General features: G+C 36.5%; 2 protein-coding genes and 1 long non-coding RNA gene across 7 annotated transcripts in view; all 3 read right to left on the bottom strand.

The window, feature by feature from the left end:
• Positions 1 to 2,031: 2,031 nt before the first annotated feature.
• LOC135945303 (salivary glue protein Sgs-3-like) lies at positions 2,032 to 5,957 on the bottom strand. The gene is made up of 10 exons (XM_065492906.1): positions 5,939 to 5,957; positions 5,817 to 5,873; positions 5,632 to 5,689; positions 5,477 to 5,560; positions 5,266 to 5,304; positions 4,794 to 4,907; positions 3,922 to 4,227; positions 3,455 to 3,517; positions 3,244 to 3,306; positions 2,032 to 2,471 (listed from the first exon to the last, which is right to left on the bottom strand). The coding sequence occupies exons 1-10, from the start codon at positions 5,955 to 5,957 to the stop codon at positions 2,159 to 2,161; spliced, it is 1,116 nt and encodes a 371-aa protein (XP_065348978.1). The 3' UTR covers positions 2,032 to 2,158.
• Positions 5,958 to 6,309: 352 nt separating this feature from the next.
• On the bottom strand, positions 6,310 to 7,106 carry LOC135946913 (uncharacterized). Of its 4 annotated transcripts, none has more exons than XR_010575553.1 (3): positions 6,988 to 7,106; positions 6,454 to 6,583; positions 6,310 to 6,394 (listed from the first exon to the last, which is right to left on the bottom strand). It is a non-coding gene; the product is annotated as an uncharacterized LOC135946913 (long non-coding RNA). The 4 variants fall into 4 exon arrangements; XR_010575552.1 differs by having other exon boundaries at positions 6,982 to 7,105; XR_010575554.1 differs by having other exon boundaries at positions 6,454 to 6,610; positions 6,988 to 7,062.
• A 5,188-nt stretch (positions 7,107 to 12,294) lies between these two features.
• The window catches only part of LOC135946653 (tachykinin-like peptides receptor 86C), a 50,927-nt gene continuing 39,378 nt past the window's right edge, over positions 12,295 to 23,843 (bottom strand). The window contains exons 8-10 of one of the 2 annotated variants that reach the window (XM_065494956.1): positions 21,918 to 22,114; positions 17,537 to 17,673; positions 12,295 to 15,042 (exon numbers count right to left, since the gene is read on the bottom strand). In XM_065494956.1, coding sequence (XP_065351028.1) covers positions 14,567 to 15,042; positions 17,537 to 17,673; positions 21,918 to 22,114 — 810 coding nt within the window. In that variant the 3' untranslated portion in view covers positions 12,295 to 14,566. The remainder of the gene's footprint in view (positions 15,043 to 17,536; positions 17,674 to 21,917; positions 22,115 to 23,843) is intronic. The other variant, XM_065494957.1, reaches the window with a different exon arrangement.

Raw genomic sequence — 23,843 nt, 5'->3', positions numbered from 1 at the left:
TTAAATTCCAACAGAAATACATGTTGTGTACTTTATAAAATATCTTTACACACTGCGTTGATTACATCACAGTTACCATTTTTTTTATTTGGTAAAGGAACCTCATTTTTAACTTCAGATCCCTGCAAATAATTGTTTCACCACGTATTTAACAATAGTTTCAAAAATATATTTTACTATATCAACAAAGTTGTTAAGAGTAGAATCTAGACTGCTTTTTGGAGTCTCGTTCGCGTTCGGCTGCTGTTGGGGATGGTATTGATTGTGGTAGGTGCTAGCTCCACCTGGAATTCGAAATAATGGCAGCGGCAATAAAAGACGTAAGAAATGTGCGCATATTTAGAGTAATTTCAATGAACAAATTTACGACTAACCCCATCCGCCACCGCCGCCACCACCTCCACCTACGCCTCCACCACCCCCGCCTCCGCCGCCTCCCCCAGCGTAGTTTTCAGCAATTGGCGAAATCATTACCGGTAGTAAAAACATCAAAATCCAGCATCCTGCAATTTATAAAATTGCCATCATGATTTATCCCTTTTTACGAGCTCTTCGAAGATTGGAAGAGCGCATTTCGAGCTAAAAGGAAACAACCATCAATCGTATCTGAAAAGAAAACGGATTTGCGCACTTATCAATTTCCAAAATTTCCGTCTAATTCCATTACAGGATCTGATAACGATCATTATTAAAAATAAATAAACACCTGTAAGAAGTCAATCAAAAGTGGAACAAAAATGGCATTGGGTATATATATTACTTTATTTAAAGTAAAGTAGGTCATCAAATTTAGTCTACCGAACTCAGTATATTTCTGATAGCTTTCCAATCTATGAGATATTTATCTATTTAGCATGATTGAATCATGCAATTTTAAGCTGTAATGAAAGATCAATTGAATAGCAAAGAAGTGCAAAAAATTTAACCAAAAAATGCGATTTTTTTATCATTTTATTAAGTTTTAAATGATATAATGTTTTAAGGGATTCCCAATCGATAAAAATACGTAATTTGGTCTAAAAGACCAGTGGTTTTTTTAATCCCTCTTATTCACAATCAGAAAGAAACCCAATATTTATTCCCCTTGATGACTATTTTGTCACTTCTAATAAATGTCATTAAAAACCTGTTTATCTTACAATCTTTGTCATATTATGCATGTCATGTCTATTGTTTCACTGACAATTTTTGATAATCGCTCAGGCTTGCCTAAAATAGAATCTTTTTAATATAGAGATCTAGTCTGGTGATTATTGAAAATTGTGAAATAAAGTCATTCAAACGCTGAGTGCATTTCCTGGAATCCCCACCACAAACAAAAATTCATATTGCGCCCCACTTAACATTTTTCTGACCTTAAAAACAACCTAATTAAAATCTGAACAACTTAAACACTTATATGTGCTCGTCAATTGAAGTGCAACCGATATTCTTATCTGATGAAATCTGTTAAAAATGAGTAGGAAATCATCACACCGTCGGTATAATATTACCTGTTGTACCCTGCATTGTGACGACAACGCCCTCTACTACGCAGCCAGAGTTTCGCAAGATAATTTCTGAGGTGTGGAGATGGATTTCATTGAAATCTATTTTAAAAGCTTGTGCCTGTCACTCATACAATGACAATCACAGCACGCGCCGTCCCTCAATGCCAAAAAGAATTCAAAATAAGAATCACCTTCAAGTGCCTCATAGGAAGATTAGATTAAATGTCATGTATGAGCGTTTTTATCGTACAAGACAAAAAAGTCTACTTTGTTAGCTGATACGCGAATTTGAATCTGCGTATTTTTTATTGTTCTTGAAACTTTAGTTTGGAATTGAACAAGATGAACAGATTTTTTATCAATGCGAGAAAAATTATTCACACCTCTGAATGATTCTGAGTAATGCAGATGATTATTTTTTTATATATCCGCCATTTTTTTATTTTTTTGGTGGGGCAAGTTTTCTGACTAATAAATATAATGCGGTTAGTTTTATGCTGTGAAAAAACAGCAAGGGTTGTTTGAGTTAAAAATGAGCCAATTTTAGCCTTATTCTTTATTCAATAAATAACACTTCACGTCTTACAAATTAACATCATGCACGTTTAGTAAAACTACTTACAGCAAACAGGCTTACAGTTACGTAAAAGATTACATCTTCTTGTTGATCACTGGTACCTGGACATGGTGCCTGTCGCGGAGCACCTGGCCAGGTTGGGCAGGTCGCACGCCTGGATGTCGGCGTTGAAGTGCAGACCCTTGGGACACGCGTGTTGCGTCGCCATCTGGGACACACAGCGGCAGAAGCGCGAGCAGTCACCTGGATAGGGCAGCAACAACTTGTTGAAGTAGGTCACCGTCTCGGCCTGGCCGCACTTCTCAAGGACCATCCTTGGGCAGAATGGATCAGGATCGGTCGGTGGGTCACCCTCGGTCGTTGTTGTCGGGGTGGTCGTTGTCGGTGTGGTAGTTGTGGTAGTCCTGTTGTAAAAATCGATTATTTAATATTTTTATTTTGTCTATAGAAGACAATTTGTTTAATTATTTGCAAGCATTCGCAGTCCTCTCCAAACCTCATGTTATTTATCTCTTTTTTAAATGTGTCCAAATAATGGTACTTATAAATTTAAATAGCCTAAAAAATTGAGTTTCCATGCAGAATTAATGATAAAAATTAATATGCAAGATAGCTCACTACTAGAGGCCAATTAGAACATTTAAATAGCTAAATTTCAAGATGAGGTAGATCAGATTAGGAAGTTAGCGTATTTTCAAACTCTTCAAATCAAGGGAATTTTACAAGATGTCGGAAATTTTGCTCTTTGATGGTATAAATTTGAAAACATGTTTCCCTCGTGATGGCAAAATAGATTGAATTCTTCTCTAGAACCGATTTGATTTTATCATAAGATATCAGGTGTGCACTGGTTCAAAGTCCTCCTAATCATTTGTTCAAAGTCTAGTTGATAGACATTTCGCGTTGATTTACGGCTAATTTTCAGATCTCTAAATATAATTTTTGACTAAAGTGTGAAAACGTAATATAAAAAAGTACTGATTTAAGCCATGATGTAACCTTAAATTGCTCCTCATACAAACCTAAAAAAAAATATTGTATTAAAGTTAAGGTCATCATGTGCTAATAATAAAGGTTCCACCGACGCAAACTTGATCCCTGAATTCGGATTAATTTGAAACCTTTTTTTTGTTGGTTTAAAATATGTGTTTGTATGTGTAATGGTAATGTATTTACGGTGTTGTGGTTGTCGTGGTAGGAGTTGTTGTCGTCGTGGTTGGAGTTGTTGTTGTTGTCGTCCTAGAAGTGTAGAAATTTTAGTTTTGATACCTGCACTGTTGGTTTTGTGCAAGATTTTAATAATTTAGTCACTTTGACGCTCGATAGAGCATTTTTGAATCATGTGTATTTCGCAATTATTAAACAAAAATAGTTTTAAAATATTTACGGTGTTGTGGTTGTTGTGGTTGGTGTTGTGGTTGTTGTGGTCGGGGTTGTGGTAGTGGTTGTTCTGTAAAATAGTTTTTGAATAAGTGTATTTTACAGTCTTAATGTTAAATTGAAATTGTCTGCATGACTACATCATCAACAAAAAAGGAAAAAATAAATAAATCACGATGATGGAAGCAGCCAATTTTTCTAAACGTCCCCAAATAATTTTAAGATACTGCCATATACAAATAATATATTTGTAATGACGTACGTTGTCGAGCTTTTTATAGAGGTGTAAAATGTGTTTGTTAAACATTTAATATAGGTAATGTTTAAGAGAAAAATAAAATCTCTCTGAATATATCCCCCTCGATTTTGTACCATAATAATAATTGTTTGGCAATAGAGAAAGAAAAATCAAGAAACTTTCTCGTGAAGTTATGAATCTTAACCTGTCTTCGTGATGTATAAAAGGAAACCTACGGTGTAGTGGTTGTTGTTGGTGTAGTTGTTGTGGTTGGGGTGGTGGTTGTGGTTGGGGTGGTAGTTGTGGTTGTGGTAGTAGTTGTGGTTGGGGTGGTTGTGGTTGGGGTGGTAGTTGTGGCTGTGGTAGTCGTTGTGGTTGGGGTGGTAGTTGTGGTTGGGGTGGTAGTTGTGGTTGGGGTGGTAGTTGTGGTTGGGGTGGTTGTGGTTGGGGTGGTTGTGGTTGTGGTTGGAGTGGTTGTTGTGGTTGGGGTTGTAGTTGTTGTGGTCGGCGTTGTAGTTGTTGTAGTTGGTGTTGTAGTTGTTCTGTCAAAGTGTTCGTGGATTGTGTTATTAGTGTGTGCTTTGTCCAATTAAAATTTTTTTTCAAACAAATTAGGAAAAAATGCCGTAAATTTGTAATTTTGCAAGTTCAGATATATTGGACATGCATAGTTTGGAATTGTAGTAGCAGTAATTTTTATGTAATTTTGTCAATATGAAACTTTTTAGACAGGAAAATATTTTGAAATTTAGCAACATTAAGCAATGTTTTTGTGATTTATGTTTTCATCTGAGTTGATTTAAACTATTTACGGCGTTGTGGTAGTGCTTGCAGTTGTTTTGTAAATGGCTCTCGAGACAGAAACATTTTTCTCCCTCAGTTTGTTTCAAACTTGGGTAAGAAAAAGAGAATCTGAGAGTCTCATAGAGTAAAAATTAATCCATAATAATAATAATTTGGTAATGTGGATTTAGTTGTTGCACTGTAGAAATGTGTAATTAGAGTGATTGAGTGTGAAAAGTGTAGTTATATGTGTGTATTTGAAGGCGACAAATTATATCATGAATTTCAATCATGCTCGTCGCCTTCACATGCGTTGAAAATCTACCTAGTTGTAGTTGTTGTAGGTGTAGTGGTAGTGGTAGTTGTTCTCGTGGTAGTTGTCGTACGAGTTGTGGTAGTTGTTGGTGTTGTTGTAGTTGTTGTTGGCGTTGTTGTTGTTCTGAAATTAAGGAAGTTATTTTGGAAATTTGTGCAGTTGAAAATTTTGTAAAGTTTTGAAGAAAATTTAACAAGTAGGTAAATGTTGGAAATTATTTAAGATTTCAAACTCAATGTTTGTGAGAGTATTTTACTTGAAATGTGTTTTTAAATCGAACCAAAAATTTGCTCTGGTGTGAATAGTATCATTAAAAACTTTTAAGATGTTATGTGTTCTACCTCTTGTACATCATGAGTAAACAAAAAAATGTATAAAATATTATATTTTTAATTTGATTTTAATTTAAGTGAAAGATATGATTAGAGCACCGAAAAAAAGCCTTGATTAAATTATGTTTTTTTTTTGACCGCATGTATACCTGGTGGTAGTAGTTGTCGGCGTAGTGGTGGTTGTAGTTCTGAAAGGAAGGGCTTGATTATTTGTCAGTAAGAGTATATCTTTTGTTATTAATAGGCAAGTAGTTTCAAAACTATTGCTAGCAGTGACGAATTACAATGTTTTTTCTGTCCTATAAATGTATAATTGTGACTATTGACTCATGGTTTCGTTTCACGTGTCTCTTTGGATACCTAGTTGTTGTGGTTGTTGGTGTAGTTGTAGTAGGTGTTGGACAAGGAGGGGCAGTTGTCGGGCAAACTGTCGTCGTGAGGCAACTGTAATTTATTGTTTGCGATTTTTTTAGCCGAATTTTTGTTCGTTAATATCTCAACAAAGCAAGTCTTACGGTGCAGGAGTGGTTGTTGTAACGCAGTTGCACGGAGGATCCGTTACTTCTCCACCACCTGGAAATTGGATTCAGGGATAAGCTCAAATCTAATCACATCAAAATGTTCAAGGTCAATTGAAGGTGGAGTAGATTATCATTTAATATGTAATTTATATAAACTATTATGCATTTATATAAATTACCTCCGCCGCCGCCTCCACCTCCTCCGCCGCCGCCGCCTCCACCTCCTCCACCGCCTCCTGTTTATCCCAGAGCATATTAATTTAACTTTCCAAAGATTTCTATTTTATATAGTTTAACGTGCTACATCTTGAAAATAGCATTTTTGATATTAAACTAATGTTTCGCAATATTACAATTCCTCACACTTGCAAATTCAAACTAATAAAGCAAAAAGTTTGTATTTGTACTCAAATAATTCGCTATCAATCATTTCAGGCAATATTTTTACCATTTTCAATCTAAAATATTTTACTCACCTCCTCCACCGCCACCGCCTCCGCCGCCTCCGCCTCCCCCACCGCCGCCTGCAAATTAATAAATCAAATCTTTTCGTTCTAATAATAATTTAATTTGAAGAAATTATCTTTGAAAATATATAATTTTGAGAGTGTAAATAAATCTATGTAGTTACCGCCTCCACCTCCGCCGCCTCCACCACCTCCACCGCCACCTCCTCCACTACCTCCTCCGCCACCGCCTCCACCCTGGCAGGAAACTGCTGTCACCAGCAGGACACACAAGAACACCACCTTGAGGCCTGTAGATAAAGAGGGTGTCATACTGATCGTCACGTTAAGAACAATTTCACTGCGCTACCTCTCATTTCGGCCTCTTTTTGGAACAGGACTCGAGAACTGCTCTAGACTTCTCTGTTCTCGATCTGGAATATAACGTGGACTGTTTTCCTTTTATAGCTTCGGCGATGATCAAAAGCTGACACCTCTCTCTAGAATTTGATAACATATGTTCACACCTGAAACCAGTCCGGCTGATTAGGTGTTAACAATCGTCACTTTTAGAATGCACGACCGTCAGATTAGCGCACGTCATTAGAATCACATTATAATCTAGGATTCGCGTAAAATCCTATTTTCATGATGGACACATGTCGAATATGTTGATTGATTTTTAATCTGCCTGACTTTTAATTAATTTATAATGCTCTGTGGACTTCAAGTCATTGCCTTAAAGGTCGATAGATAATAATAGAACAAATATGTTAGTTTGAATTGCTAATTATTAGTGACCTAATACTCTCATTAATTTTACGTTGGTACGAGCATATAAAGAAATGTTTACATTTAAAGCGCTACGGGCTCTTAATCAACCTTGAAATTATCTCACCTTTACCTCTCACAAACAATTTTTGATTGCGGTGTCGCAGAGCATGAAGAAATGGCCAACTAGCTAACTGAACAATTCCGTGGTGAATGATGTCAAGTGTGAAATTACCTTCCCCTAAAAATTAATTTGATTATTGCCCAAAGGATTCGATATGGTTCACGATACTGTCAATTAATCTGATAACGTGTCAATCAAATTGAAGTCCAGTGAGTAAATCTGATTTTCATAAAGAAAATAATAATGTACTTCAGTCTATTTGCCTGATTACTATTGATTTTGATCATTTTGATTAAGGCAATTATGGTACGACCTAATTATTTATGCTATTGATATAAATCGTCTGGAAATTTCACTTTGATGCAATATTTTTGCTTGATAGAGAACCGATAATTTCATTAAATAAGTGAAGAGTCCGTTTGAGTGGAATAGGACTTATATGCTGACAAGTTGATCAGCAGCGAGTTGTTCGCTAATATTAAAAGCATTAGATTAAAAAAGGCATTATTTCTCCCAAATGTTAATGTAATATTTATTGTTCTAATTTTAATTTATAATTGATTTGTATGGAGAAATAAAACTGAAATTGAATTGCATTGGGTAAACCTTGACGGTGCAAGGGACATTTTTTTCTTTTAAATCCCTAATATGCTTCAAAGTTATACTGCCTCCATCTTCATAATTTTCCATGTCAGCTATGATGGATGGAAATCTGTCTAAATCTGCGAGATAATTTTCATAAGTTTTCGTGATCTGCTAAAAATTATCAGCAGCCTTGGCCAAAATATTTTAAAGCTGCTAATTAATCGGAGCGCAGTATATTCGATATGTGTCACAAATTAAAATATAGATAAAAAATTAATATGTAATATTTTGTCAAGGTCTTCCGTTAGTACTTCATTCATTTTTTTAAATTTAGTAACTTCGCCAATTGCTCCACATGGCTATTTGGCCTCATCTTGTTTGAACAGACCTTTTTGTAATCGATTTAAAATCAAAATATTCTCTGGCTTGTGCAACAGACTATGAACATTGTTCTCTAACATGAATTAGAACCAGCGCGTTGGCTCGCATTGTAAAGACATTCTCAAGAGTGTCAAAGTAATGGGAGATATTTTAGTAGTTCGGAGATCTAATACTGGCTGCCAAGCGACTCGAAAGGTACAAATAATAGCTCAACGGGTTGGTAGGCGCACCGGCGCCGACTCGCCACGTGCTGTTTTTCCATTTGCTTTAGGGGGAAATTTCTGGCGTTTCAATAAAAGACCTCGGTGCAAGGAAGCAAAAATATGGCCACATTGGGCCTAAGCTTCTGCTCTGCGGCCACTCGGGCCACTTGTTCCATGTTCTGCGCTTGGCGGTGTTATCGGGACCTGGGATCCGGTGAGCTTATAGCCCATGGGAAGTACTGAGCAGGAGGATAAAAAATTAATCAATTCAGTCCTATAACTTTTGTCCCTTTTATCTTACTCCAGAAATGTAAAATAACAAAATAATGGAAAAATTGCAAAGATTGAGCTACATGTAGTAATATGATACTCTTTCCATGGATACTATTTTCTCATTTGTACCAATAAAAGTTCTAAAAGTTTTCATTTAGACGTGTCAAATCACTTCAAAGAATGTGTAAATTTTGATGATGTGTTTAGTAGATATTTCCTGTCTGTAAAAAATTAATCCGTTGGTGTTAAATAAGCTATCTATCATTATTTTTTATTGAACTCAATGAAAATGGCACATTACAAGCAGACACAAGTTGACCTGTTGCTGAAATGTGCTTTGAAGGGTCAGCCAGTGGCAGCAGAGCAATTTTTATCAACTTGGTAAACTCTATCAGAGTGAAATTTCTGGATTGAAAAACTTGTTATAAAATAAATCTTCGGTTCTTCTGATCTACTTTGCTTTAGATTAAATTTTTATTTATTTTTTAAAGAAATACCAACGGTGTACAACAGACAGGGGCATGAATACTGTATAAAATATTACGTACACTAGCAAGCATGGGAGTAAATGGGATCTTGTTTTGCTTTTAGCCGAAGATGGGACTGCGAAATATTTAATGGCTTGCAACACAGTTATCTTGATGTTTCTTGCTAATGGACAAATTCAAATTACATCTACAAATAGAATTATAGGGAAAGTAAAACAATAGTCGGAAAAGGGAACTGTCAATCAATGTTTCCAATCAGAGCTCTACTGCCTCAGTTATTGATCTCTTTGCAAGTTACCCTTTCTCTTTATCTAACGCTTTGATTTTTATACATGCATGGCATCTGGTTTCCGGAATTTATTATTTTTAGAGGTCGGACCAAGGTTAAGCCTTGTCGGTCCATTCCCTTCTTCAGTGCAGTAGGGAATGGCACTGTCAAAAAAATTGTGACCTCAGGATCACTGTAAATAAATACATAAAATTTGTTTTTATTAATATTTTATAAAACATACTCCTTCATCAGCTGACTCCATTCTCATCCATTTATCACATCCAGTGTCGACGAAGAGGATGGAAACAGATTTTGTATCCTATAGTAAATATTTGACTTCTTAAAATAATCAATCATAAAAATAACCAGCGGTACTTTTTACATGAGAACATAGCTCTATAACTACACATGTTCTGACGTAATGCATTCGTGATATTATAACATTTAATGTTGCAATTTGCAGTTGCACGTTACTGCTACATGTGTAAGATTATTTGGTAGCGTAGTGACGTGGGCGACACCGTGATGCCTCTCAAGCAGAATCAGTCTCGTGTTGTTTTCCCCAATCAGTTATAAAGTACTCGTTACTTTCCTTATCGAGGCCAAATCTATCAATAACAATTATGCCGTGCCCGTTCGAATTCAATAACACGACAGATTAGCGATATTAGTGCTGATTGAAAAGAGCCGCTCGTTGCTGGGTCTTGATTTGATTCTTTTTGAGTAATGAATCAAAAGTACTTCATGCAATATTGCAAATAATCGCGTTAGAGTTTTCGCTGCAAATGACTCAGCTTTAAATTGATACTTCGATCTTTACTTTTGTGAAATACCTGGTTGAAGGGAGTCTGGTTTGATAGCTCAAAATATAATATGTCATTATTTATAATAATATAATCATTTCAACCTAGATGCAATAGATTTGTTTATTTAATCCAAAAATTATACAATTATTCAACTTAAATAGTAAGACAGCAATTCAAAGTAGCTTGAAATTGATTTAATGTAATCAATTAACACGAATTTAAATAGACCAACCATTTGCTACCTGCAGAGATCATGTCTCTTGGTTATAATAATTCATATTAACGCAAATTTTATTTTAAAGTAAGATCGAAAGTGATTTATAAATCCAAAAAGTTGAATTAATTGTTAAAAGTTAGTAAAATTGCGCTGCCATCCTGGCTTTAAATTTAATCCACACAGAGAATAGTTACTGAGCAAATATTAGTACTGTTTTCAACACTAAGTGCTATATTTTCAAAGAAATTTATTGCTTTAAAACCACAAATTTACTCACACTGTTTCATAGCAAACTTTAAAAAGATATTTCAATTTTGTTTTCCTGCTCGTATTTCCACCAATGAGCTGTCAGTTTTTCAAGCATGTTGACTTCACTCTTCAGTCCGAAAGATAATCAATACAATCTGCTGTTTATAGATTAAACATTTTCTTGAGCCTTTTTATTGCAAAATTTGCATCTGTGCACTCTCAAGGCAATAAACCTTCTTAGCTAAATAATTTTTAGTCCTTCTATCCTCATCAATGGAAGGCGAAAATTACAATTTGCTTAAACGCACATTCTGCTGGATATATAAACAAAATCTCGATAAAGTGTGGAACTACAAATTTGAAAAAAGGGAAAGATGTATGAAAGAGATCAATATACTCCCACATTAGCGACTTGTTCATTCGCTTTGGAATAATTACAACAATAATTGCGTCACACCACCAAATTTTGCGTCGGCGTTCGGTTGACCACTCGAGATTAGCATTGAGAGTGCCGATGATATTGGGACACATCGCCTGACGCGCTGGAATTCCTCGACGGGGCCTCTAACTCCCCTCTCCCCTCACTGGCTGGCTTTCTATCTAATCAGTCGGCAATGAGAAAAGGGTCATTGATAGCCTCTGACGCGAACTTCTTTTACGTGCATGAGATGGCCATACGCATTTATTCAATTCCATGCGTGGTTTTGGCCAAAGATTATATTGGCATAGAAATTGTTGAAAAGTTTTCTCATCCACATCATCTCATGCCCCAGAATAAAACAAACAGAGTGTTTGAACTGTTGGTACATTTAAATTAATACAGCTGCACACAAGGGGTTCAAACTATTCCAGTTGAAATCGATGAGTTGCGTTGATTGTATTTGTGCCATTTCGTTATCAAACTTGATATTTATAAAGTTTTTCATCAAGAAAATTGGGCAGTGGCTTTCTGTATGAATAAACGATTCAGTCTAGATCTGTAAGAAATAAAATCGATTGAAACAGATTGAAAGCAAAAATCAGTGTTATTCTTGCGGACGAACTGTTTTGTTCCTCTGCTGTTGATAAGTTAGAATGGTTGGAATATAGACAACCCGCGCATCATTTCAGTCAAACCTGAAGCCTATATTTCAATATTGATTATAATTATTATGTTCATGAACAATTACAACCTTCTCTTGAATTTCAGCATCTTGGTTGTGAAAGCTTTTTCAAGAGCACTAAAAGGGACTTTGAGGAAAATTTTGCTTGAGAAAAATTATCACTCAATTTTTCTTTTGTTCAATTTTTATAGAACCCAAAAATGATAGCTGCCAACGCGCGTAAAATGAAACCATCCTTCATTATAGATCATGTTTAAAACGGCCTGATTAGGTTGCAACTCGTTTGTGTGGATCCAGCCTATATTTATGAACGTAAATAACGAGCAAATAATAACCGTAATGGTATTTGCAGCATGTGTTGGGCTTCATTAATTTGCTGCGAGCATTGAAAAAAAGTCGCTTTCACACTGATTGCGCCCGCGGGGCAAACAAATTGGTGTTTCCTGTGCAATCACAAGTAGCTTTTTGCACGTTCTGTCATTTATTTGATTTACCTCTGTATAATTTTTTTGCCGAGTTCAATCTATGCTTTGAAATATTTTGTTGTTGTCAAGTGACAGGAAAAAGATTGAAACAGTTGTTGTGATTTAAATTCATGTGTATATATTATTTTTAAGAAAACAAACATATTCAAATGTGTTTAAATTATAAAAAGATCTTATACTCCCTGCTGTTACACTATTCTTACAAAATTGAGGGGATCACGAAAATAAATGAAAAGCGTTTCATACAGAAGCATTTTTAGATGTTTTATTACCCTGTCTCAGTTCAACAATATACCTTTGGAGCTTCGATTTGAATTAGTTTATATCTCTCCTCGTACACGCCACACATGGTCTGTTTGAATGTCACGTTTTCCATTTATTAAATGAACATCTTTTATTTCCCTGCTACGTCAAAATTTCAAGCGCCAGTCTCACCTTCACAGGCAACACTATTTAACGAAATGGAAGATTTCACAGACTGACACCTATTATGAGCAAATTTTAAACATTTTCTATTTTTCTCAGATAAAAACATTTCATGAATATTTTTCATTCAGTTTTTGCTGTTGCATCTAGAAATTAACTGTTTTTAAAATGCTCTTCATATTGACCTATAATCGCATTCAATATTTTCAATTTTATCATTTTAAGAATCTGATTTCTGTTCATTTTCGCTGTATATTCACTCACGTATTTATTTCTTAAATTAAATATTCATTGGTTCAGTCGTTTACAGTTAAACTTTCGTGCTTTGAACACAACAGCGATCTCAACCTTCCACGCATCAGTTAAAAGAGTACATGGAAACAACAAAGAGATCAAATACTTGCTCATCGATCAGCAAACCTTCAAACAATTCTTATATTGGCAATCAACTTGAGCAAACTAATCTTTTTGATTTCAACACACACATGTAGACTTAGTCGATTCAGGACTTAAAAAGCATCGAGATTGAGCTTGCGTGAATCAGTTCGCTTTCATCTCTTACGCAGAAATGTTTTTTATACTTTTTGACATCAATTCCGCCGTCTGCATGCACTCAACAGCTGAATATTCTCTCCTCTGTTGTGAGTGTGTGACAGAGATGGTCGTCTGCCTGCTATATTTTTAAGCGTTTTCGCCAGCTCCGCACATAAAATTCTGACAAATGTTCCACGCGTTATCTCTTATGCACAGCTGTGAATATCACCAGCACGTTAAAATAGCGAAAGAAGTACATATACATACTCCGAAAAATAGAATGGGTGCGAAAATCCGCACACAGCTTTGCAGGATCGCATTATACCTTTGAAATGGAAAAGGAAAAGTTTATGCCCCTCAAATTTGTAATGTTACGCGTGCAAAGATTAAATTTTTGAAACGCCAGTTGTATTTTTTGTTAAATCCAAAAGGTGATAAAAACAAATGTGTTAAAAAGCCCTTCGTAAATTAGTTTTAAAGTAATCTTAAATTAACTCGAAACAATATACAGTGGCGTAGATATAAACGTGCTTCTGCCCTCACGCATGTCCCAACAATCAATATATTAAAAGCAAACGTTTTCACTGAATTCAAGCATTATTATAAAGCGAAATAAATTAGACGACTTAATTTCTTTCTAATACATACAACTAATTTAATTTGCGGAATGAGAATTGGTTTCTCGGAACGAGTGGCGCTCACGATCGCTGAATTGCGAGTTTCAGGAAGGCTCCCTGTACGCTCTTCAAACTTTCATCCTGAATTTCAACTAGAGGTCCAGAAGGTAAAACAATGTAACAAGGTATTGTTAATTCGAGCAATAAACATTGGCATACACAAAAATGAGAAAATATCATGAATTTGTAAAATTATTTTTATGTTTATAAATATCTATAAATTGTCACGATCGCAATGCACCCTATAAATTTTACAAAATCATAAAATACTGCCCAGGTAAAATCTGAAAAATGCCCTAAATGTGAGGAGAAATTCCAACATTCGATGCGTCTGTTGATAATATAATTAAAAAATAAAAAAAATTCATGATATTTTCTCATTTTACGTGTATACCAATATTTTGTATTACTCATATTAACAGATGGAAAGTGAAACGAACAATCTTGCTGTAATCAACATCTTGTTCTAAATTCTTGAACTACCCAACCACTGTTTAAAATAGTAATAATTCCCTTGTGTAGGAACATCTTCATTAGGTCTTCATTCATCTTCTTTTTAAAATATTTTATCTGAAATTATTGTTCAAGCCAATAACCCGCCTTTTGTACAGTCATTTATGCATATAAAATTCTGGACCCGGCACATACGGTTACGTACGCTGCACTTGACATTTTTTCTAGATCTCTAATTATTACCGAAAAAATTTACCTTTTTTCCTGCATGCAATATTGAAACCTTGATCAACACAACAATTATCCATAAAACAGACACGTAAACACTCAAAAAATCGGCGACGTCTTTGTAACATCATTTTGAATCAGTAATTTATTTTTAAAGCATCGTCGGTTGGAGAGACAAAAGGTTGCAGGGCCACTAACTAATATCGACGTCATACGTCGATCGACGTCTCTAGCGTTTCCTTCCTGCTGGCGGTCGGTATCCGAGCCGGGACTTCCTTAAACTCTATCTCTTCCTTGGACCCTTTGGAGGCCTCCCCGCTGCTACCGCCGCCAGCGCTGCTGCCCTCTTTGCGTTCGTTAATCTCGAAGAGCAACTTGTTGCGGTTACGCCAGTAGTCGGGATCGCGGCGGCCATCGCGCCGGCCGTTGTTGATCGTGCCGCCGTTGTTGTTCCGCCCGGCGAAACGACAACGCCTACTCGAGTGGTGCAGGTGGCGGCCTGAGCGGCTATTGGACGTGCCGTTGCCGCTCAGGTCGTGGATCGGCCGGCTGCTGTTCTGACCGACGCGCACCGTCGCCGGAGGGTGCTCGATGCACACGCAAACCTGCCGACCGGGGTTGTTGTTGCCGTTGCTGCTGCCGCGATTGCCTCCGCCATTTCGCACCTGCCCATCGTCCGCTGTTCCTGAAACAAATCATTTTGGTTTCATGATCAATGCAGAAGTGGCTATTTGCATGTTGTATGTAACAGTTTTGTGAAAAAAATTTGAGTAGATATAAATATTAATTAATGGCTGTGAAATGATTGATTGAAAAATTCTATAGCTTTCAATCGTCACGGTACAAAGTAGTTCACTTATTTTAAATTCATTCATTACATTTTCCTACCAGTTTATTTTTTCTTATAAGTCTTCTTTGTTTCAGTACCCAATGATTCTATTTTCTGGATCCTGCTCATGAAAAAAAATTGGGTGAATTGAGTATTTTTCAAAAGTTAATGCGTCCTTTCAAATGACTCTTTAATTTGTGGTAGAAGAGAATCAATTTTATTGCTAACCTTACTCAATCCACGAGGATCAAATTTACTTGTGATGCAGATAAAAAAACGGGTATTTTTAGTGTTATATTTGGTATAACCGATCATTTTGTTACAGAAATTTTAAATTATTAAGTTTTCGCAAATGGTGAGTTTTAAACATTATAGAGCGCAGAATGGATTTTATGAATATACTGTATATGAATGAAAGTTGATAGGAATATTCCTGAGCAAGCTGAAGAAGGCGCAAGATTTGTATTGTGTAGAATTCAACCATTAAAATAATTGTTCCTTGTGCTATCCCTGGCTTTTAAGCTTTTAGTTTTTACTGTTGTTGAATGAGAGAAAATTTGAAATGTTTTTACCATGAAGTTTGAAAATGGATGATCTTGTAAAAAATGAATGAACAATATAAAACCATGTCTTAACAAGAGAGTGAACAGTTTTCAAGCGTCACGTTGCATTAGTTGAATATTATCGAGCACATAATAAAATGTGCTGAATGTGTAAAGCACTGCAATTTGCATTCATATGAAAGAGCAAATAAGTAGCGTCGAGGAAATAAATCCTTGCCACTGTCATTGTTGCTGGGAATACAAAATGTGAGCGAGAACCGCACGTAACGCACGTTCACAATATGCTTGCGTGTGAAGCTTCGTCAGAGACGAAAAATACAAACATTGCGAGCATTTCGAAAAGCTGCTCCATCGTCGCGAGCTGAAGTCAGTGATGCAAAAAACGCTATTAAAATCCGACAGCTCATTTTAATATGGATAACGTGCCTCCTATGTTCCTTTTTTGTACGTGAGCAGAAATTCTATTTTCAGATATCCACGAAACGCTCAAACAAGCATCGATATAGATCGAAAAACGCTTTAGGCTGCTCACTGCGAGAAGGAAGTATTACCGATTTTTGCCTGTCCTAGATAAACAACATGAATCGATTTTGCTCCGTTGTTTTCCGTGACACGCGAAAAATTGTTTGATCCCCATGGCGAAAGATATTTTGTGACTGTAAAACTTCGTAAAACAAACATAGCCAAAAGGGGAAATTGGGAAATGTCTTTTTATTTAGTTATACCCTTTATTTCTCAACAGCAGCTTTTGTTACGGACAAAAAAGTTGATGCATGCTGATGTTCCGTATCAAATTTTGCTCGTTAAATCTGAATTCTTTCCATCAATTACGCACGTTAGAATTTTGCTACTACGCTACGATCGTAAATCATTATATTGCTTTTTTGGTGCCGATATTTTACTACATAAAGGCAATAAAAATGGAATCTCTTATGTTCATTCGAAATATCACGTAAAATAGGCCAATATTGCTATCAAATGCGTTTAATTTCGAATCAAAAGCATTTGACATATTACAATTGAGAATTGGAAATTGAATTTTTTTTTGCTGTTGCTCGAATATAAGTTCCTGGAATCCTTTGTTTATTAAACACAAGTGTATAGGGAGCGTAGTTTACAACTTACAGACACACCAATGTTTTCCTTTGAACATAAAAAACATTTCGGCGATGGTTTGCGGGCCGCATTGCTCTTGACAAGCTTAATGGCGGTGGGGTACAAACTAAATATCCTGAATGTGAATCAAATCAACCAAAAGCAAAAGTGAGTGCGTGGACCTGATTAAAAATATGATTCGCCTCGTCCCAACGAGACATAAAATTTTCTGCAATAATAAATATTGTTTTGGAGTGAAACCGTGGATACCCGTGGAAACCATGTCAAGTTATGACAACAGATAATTATAATGTTAGGAAATATAATATAAGCAACAAAAAATGCAAAGGAAATATTTCCAAAAGATTTTTCTGAGGAAAGTTCGCTTGATTTTTTATCAACCAAACGGGAATCATTAGTGAGATATCTCTTTATTTTTGGTAATGGAACTTTACAAATCCTGAACAAAATTACTAAACAGAAATTAATTACAATATGTGCGCAAGGTTTCTAAACAAATTAATACAAAAATATTTATTTGGAGTACAGCTTATTTCGAATTCTAAGAAAACTATGTACTAGGCACTTTTGTGCAAAATTACGTGTTTGGCGGTAATTCGTATGCGACCCGCTGAGCATGCTGGTCGTGCGGGTTGCCAGCAAAACTCTGCGAGAAAGAGAAAAGCACTCACCTGATCTTGATCTGGAGTACGAGTGGCTGTACCTCGCGAGCATGGGCGGCGTTTCCACTCCATGCACCACTGGCTTCTTCCGCTTGAACTTCTGGCAGTTCCACTCGCACACGGCGTGCTTGAAATATTGTCGGAACCTGCAACAAGAAACGTAATTTCATCACACACACGCTATCCAGACAAACGACACGCCTCATAACGAATGCGGCAAGAATTTGACGCAATATTATGGAAATTCGCCTTTTGCCGAGTGTCGCCTGTCAAAGGACGCGTGCAGGTGATCATTTTGCGGTTTTGTTTGAAATCTGAGCTGGCAAAAACACAAGTCACCGCGCCGCTGCAACAGCAATATACCATCTCTCTGCCGCGACTTTGCTCACGCTGAGCTGTGTGCTTCGTGAGTGTTTGAACCTCAATTATAAGCGGCAGCTTTGGACATTAATATTTACTGCGTGCGGTTGAGTGCCTCGTCAAAACACAAAAGGGTTATTTGCAGCTTAAGAAGTTTGCTCCTCGCGGCAAGCAGCAGCAGCTTTGGCCTTGCAAAAACTTTCTCCTCCCTGAAGGGTCTTGCTCTTCGACTGCGTCTCTGATTAATTTTATTTTGTGCCCAGCATTCCCAGCAAGATTAATTTTATGCTCGGCCTGAGACTCAAAGCAATTTTCAGCGCGGCTAACCGCGTGTAACAGCGATTCAGACCTCCGTACAGCAATCAAAAACAATGCCCGTATTGCTGTGTGTTGGTTACAAAGTGCGTTATCTCCAACTGGAGTTGCTCCTGGAAATGTATAATCCAACCACTCAGCATCTGTTGAAATGAGTTTGTACAAAGGAATTTACCAACAAATAACTCAACGAAAATTAGGATGCTCAGTTTTTTACGACTTATTCCATGTTAACTGCCTATTGGGAGTAGCAATTTATTGTAAAATCAATTACTAATTTTTAATTTCTACTGCAATTTCTTAATTCATATATTTGTTTATTCTCACTAAAATATCATATAAAAATACATAATATGTTTGTCAATTATATCACAATTCATTTTATAAAGCTATTTATTTTTATTTTGTGGTTATTGAAACTCAAAATTGGTTAAATGATCGACTGAAACCTATTTAGAAATGCAACTTAAAAATGAACAAGGAAAAAATCTGGCTTCATTTTTAAGTTAATTTGAAATCAAATGAAAATAATTGGAGTCGACTGTTCAATTCACTTAACTTTTTGGGAGATTTTTTACAAATAAGCTTAATTAGGTTCTTAAATGTAATTTTGACAGATGAGAAATCTCGTTTGAATGCAAACTCCATTTCTCTTTGCTCTCGAAAGCAACGAAAGTTGAATTCTCGGCTGTCATTGCTTGAGGCCAAACTCGTTATCTTAGCCGCGCTTTCTCCTGCTTCCAGATGGAGTCCGTGAAATAAAAGTGCGCGCGGCTGTAATCTGTAATAGAAAACGCTCCGCGAAGCACAAGTATTGCAGCCGCCGAAATATATCGTGACGGCAGCGGAACCATAAAGAATTGAATTGTTTGGCCTCAACAGCCGGCTCGTTTCCAGTGCAAATAAAAATCAAAGCATTTGGAATTTATTAGACTAGCTTTCACAGCCTGCTCGAGGGAAGCTGCAAAATCACAAGACTGCCTTTTTTAGACCAGCAGTGTAGCAGTGACTTTTGGCACCTTTCCGCCCTTTTTTTGTAGCAAATGGCTTCGGCTCTTCCAAATGGATTAAAAGCCATTTACGCCTGGAAAGGCTTTCCCTTTTAACACACTGCCTGAACCGATCATTTCTGATCCAAGTTAGAAACTGGTTTAAAGATAGGCCAGAATTTCACCAGGCCGCAGGAGTTTCAGGAGATATTAATAAATGTTGTGATACATTTGCTTGGCAGCGCAAAAAAAATAACATTTTTCTTTTCAACGGATGAACGAACCATCATAACGAGTCGCAGGTTCATGTTTTTCACTCTTTTGAGCTATACTGACTCTGGTCTGCGGAAGTGCGTTAGCGTTATTCATGTCGACGTGATGAACGAGGTAGATGAGATATGAGCATGAGGGAATTCATCTCAATGGCTCTTCGAGATAAACAAATTTTGGAATCCAGAAATTTCACTTTTTGCGCTAAATTGCATGCCCACGGATGTTTCACAAATGCTCACGGCAATGATATAGTTGAAATAAATATGGAAATTCTATTTCCTCGTTCGCAGAATTTATTTCTTAAACAGTTTGAGCTTTAATTCTGAAGCCTAATTCATGAGAGCCATTTTCACTCGGAGAATTAAATGGTTAAAAATTGTTTTGAAACTGTATAATGACTTGTAGGAGGAATAAAAAATAAATAAATAAAATTTCTATATACGTCATGCAACGTAATAATTTTAGCGTTGTACGCCGGGTGCGTTTAATAAAAATTTATAATCTATTTCTATAAATGCATTTATTTATTTACAGTTTGACCATGGATATAATTGTAAAAAAACATCAGGCGAAACACCTATGAAGCATTATTTCAATTTTCCTTAGTTCAAGTTAAAAATTAAATGTCACCTAAAGGTCCGCTTGATTTATAAATAATTTGCAATAATTATCTGTCGGGTGCTTTTTGTGTTTGATACAATACAAAAAATTGTATTAACATTTGAAAAATGAATTCGAGATAATATATATTATAGATTTATACACCCTAAAACGTTTGAATTAATGAAACTTATTTTAATGGAACGGTTCGTTGTTTAAAAAAATTCCCAATACGCTCTCTCGTGAACGCACTTGGCTGAATTGAAAAGTCTCACGAAGCTGCAAACAATCTAAATTTGCACTTCTCAAGGATTCCGTTTCTCCTTTGAAAATGCATTTTATCTCTGGCAACTTAGTGGAGAAAGGTGTGTAGCATTGTGGTGCGCGTTTGTAGTATACTTTGCCGGACAAGCCGCATCGCACTTAGCTTGATTAACCCTTGACCAAGTACTCTCGCACGTTTCACAAGTCTGCATTATTCAACAAGTTGGATGGAGATTTTTTTCTAGCCGACAGTGCGCGCTCTGCCCAGAAGCTCGTCTATTTAATTGCGTTTTCTGACGAGAGACTCCATTATTCTATTTGTATTTCAAGCTGAAGCAGGTGTCAGAGGACAATGGTCTGTGCACAACATTCTGCGCTTATAAACCTCAAGTGCGCTGTACCACAATGTAAAGTAATACTGTCTTTTGCCATACAACAGGGAATCGTATTTTTATCAGAGAGTAAACTCTCATTCTTAATTGAAAAGAACAATGCAAGGGGAATTTTGTTGAATGGGAAAAGATGTAAAACCCTCACATATCCTAACTTCTGAATTAAAATTGTGGTGAAAAACCAATCGAAATCATATTAACAGAAGATTTATGGCCAAGTGTTTTTAAGAACTATCAAACGATATATAATATATCAAAAAATCAGTTGAACACGATTTGACAAAATTTCTCGCCAGCTATTTTGTACAGTATAATACATTATATTAAATATATTATGTTTTTTTAGTTTGAAATTTTGGTGGAATTTTTGACGGGTTTCAACCAGCCGACCCCCTTAAATGAAAATTCCAAACAAAAACCAACCTTATTACGAGCAGAATTTTAGAATTAAATTGTGCTGGCCTTCTGGCAAGATTATGTTGCCTTTCTCTAGAAGGGAATCACGATTTGTGGTATTTCATTTCACTTTTGGGAGACCATCAAACCGCAATGGAGCTATAAATCAGTGCTGCAATTTCTGCGACAAGAGGCATGAATGAGAGGATTCCTCTCTTGTGTGATTTACGACGGGGACTGCTGTCCGCACCCTGTGTGTCCATGCTTTGCGACATAGTTGTGCAAATTGCGTGGGTCACAAGGGTTGTCAGCGTGAAATACGGCCTTTTGGCGAAATTTTCCATAGCCATACAGTCTCCAAAACCGGACATTGATTGCTTCCCCATTTTTCTCTTAAATAGGGCTATAATTATAGCATGAGAAAATACGTAAATCTTAAGTCCTTAAGTCTCTTATCACGGTCATATAAAAATTAAAGCTATTTTTATGATAATTAGGTCATAAATTTCATCTGCAAACAATCGATAAATCTTATCATAAAAGAAGTAAAGAAATAAAAATAAACTTTACGAGCAGACAGCATTAACAGTGCGTTTTATGGTCGCATTGGCATAGAAAATTTGGTCTGTGCTATGTTGATTTCAAGCGTAATATTTATTATTTGTGCATCAACACAAGCCAGTCTGTAACTCCGAGACGCCGTGTAATTATTAACTATTGAAAACTAAGGTTGCCAACCTTGGAATTAATATATACATTATATTTTTAATAGATACGACAAGGAAGAGTTTTGGCGCCTACCTGGCGTTCATCCAGTAGTAGATGAGTGGGTTGACCATCGAATTGGCCATTGCGAGCCAGTAGAAAGCCAGGTAGAGGTGTTGCACGTACTTGGTGTAAGCGAACTCGCTGTAGTGGTGTATGTAAATGAAGTAGGCGTGGTATGGCAGCCAGCACACGGCGAAGATCAGTACAATGATTATGAACATTCGCACTACCTGGAACGGAAAACAAACACATTGGCATGGTGCGTGATTCTTCGCAAAAAAAAAACGGATAATGTTTCCTACTGAAGTTTGTAATGAAAGTAATTAATATTCTTAGTTTTATTGCTGTTTTGTGGGCAACAATCCTCGTTTTTTTAGCTGTTCTATTTCAGCTTACCATTTTTTAAAATCATAAGGCAAAATTCATCTCAGAAAATCTCAAAGATAATAAAAGTGAATGACGCATTATTTCAGTTACAACTTTCAAGTTCAAAAAACATAGATTAGAAAACGATATCACATTTCCTCTCTTATCCGTAATTTCGCTTCCCAATAAGTTTGCAGGAGTGCTCTCTGCAATAGCACGAAAAGTTTATTCATTTGATCGGCAATCAGTGACGAAAGTTTGGCATTTGGCGCTGGAAATAATAAAAATCCCTCGAGTGGCCGATACGAAATTTCTCTCTCAACAGTTGTGTATTCAACGGCTAAATGTAGACCCAAGGCTGGATACATTTTCTGCCCTGAATGCGAATCTGAGCCAAGGATGCAACAATTTAGGCTCCATTCGCTTTGCTCGAATTTTGCCTGGGGAGTTCTAGCGCAGAAACTGGCCAGCAGGAAATAAAGTTTTTTAGTTGAACTCGATCCAAAAGATAGAAAGCATTTTGGGCACCCGTAGGATGCCACTGTTAAAAGGTTTGCTTGTAACTCCCAATTGATATACTTTAGTGTGAAAAAAAATAGTTGAAAACATTTCAGAGCATTTGCATTAATGACACCCATTAAAATAATTGGAAACACAGCTTTTGTTCTGATAAAAATTTTATGTCAAAGACTGCAACCAAGGAGACTATAAATATATATTTAGTTTTTTCCTTTTGTTGGCGAAGGAAGCCAACTTTTTTGTCCTCTTCCCTCTGGCATAGAAAACAAATAGACTGCATCTTGGCGGCCGTTAAAGGGATTTGGTAGCTGTTGAAAAGCTCGAGAAAATGACAAAATATAGCTGTAGATCTTTCACTGTTGACATTTTAGTGATTCACTGCTACTAGTAGAAAATTGAAACAAATGTGTTAACATTGCATTCTTCAGTTTCCACTGATGCACGTGTGGCCGGATGCTCAACACTCAGAGAATATTTTAAATATGTAGAATTTGCTTGTTAAAAAGGGATATGTACAGGATGTGAAAAAATACCATATTTCCGAAGTAACAGAAAATTTTCCTCACTGTATTGACGTTTCCCTGTTTTTGAGTGTTCTTCTTCTGAACGAAAAGCATATTTTCCTCATTTGTTTCCTCTGAGGATATTTATTCCTTTGATCTCTCAATAATTAGGCCCGTTAAGCTTTAAAAGCAGAACCACCACACAGATTTCAACGAGTTGCTCTCTCATTGACGTCTGCCAATCCGCTCATCAATTAGCCATCGTTCACCGAGTGGGTATTAGCACGCAAAAGGGAATACACTCGTTGAAATAAATTCACGCGCTGGAGTGTTCTCGTGAGACTTGCGCCGAGTAATTGGGGAGCGTATAAATCGCGCCGCTTTTGTAGCTCCATCTCCTCAGCTGCTTAGCGCCGATAGACGTGCGTGCCATGTGCCTACGTGCCACTCTATACGTAATCGCTAATGGCTTCCGCGCGACAGCCCTTCTTGATCTAATTATTCCTTCGAGTGCGATGAAAACAATAATGCCGGGGAGAAGAGCCAGAATAACGGCCTTTTAAGTGCTCAA

This window comes from Cloeon dipterum, chromosome X (assembly GCF_949628265.1).
Source record: "Cloeon dipterum chromosome X, ieCloDipt1.1, whole genome shotgun sequence".
NCBI classification, from domain to species: Eukaryota; Metazoa; Arthropoda; class Insecta; order Ephemeroptera; family Baetidae; genus Cloeon; species Cloeon dipterum.
This window is presented reverse-complemented; position numbering and strand designations above follow the sequence as displayed.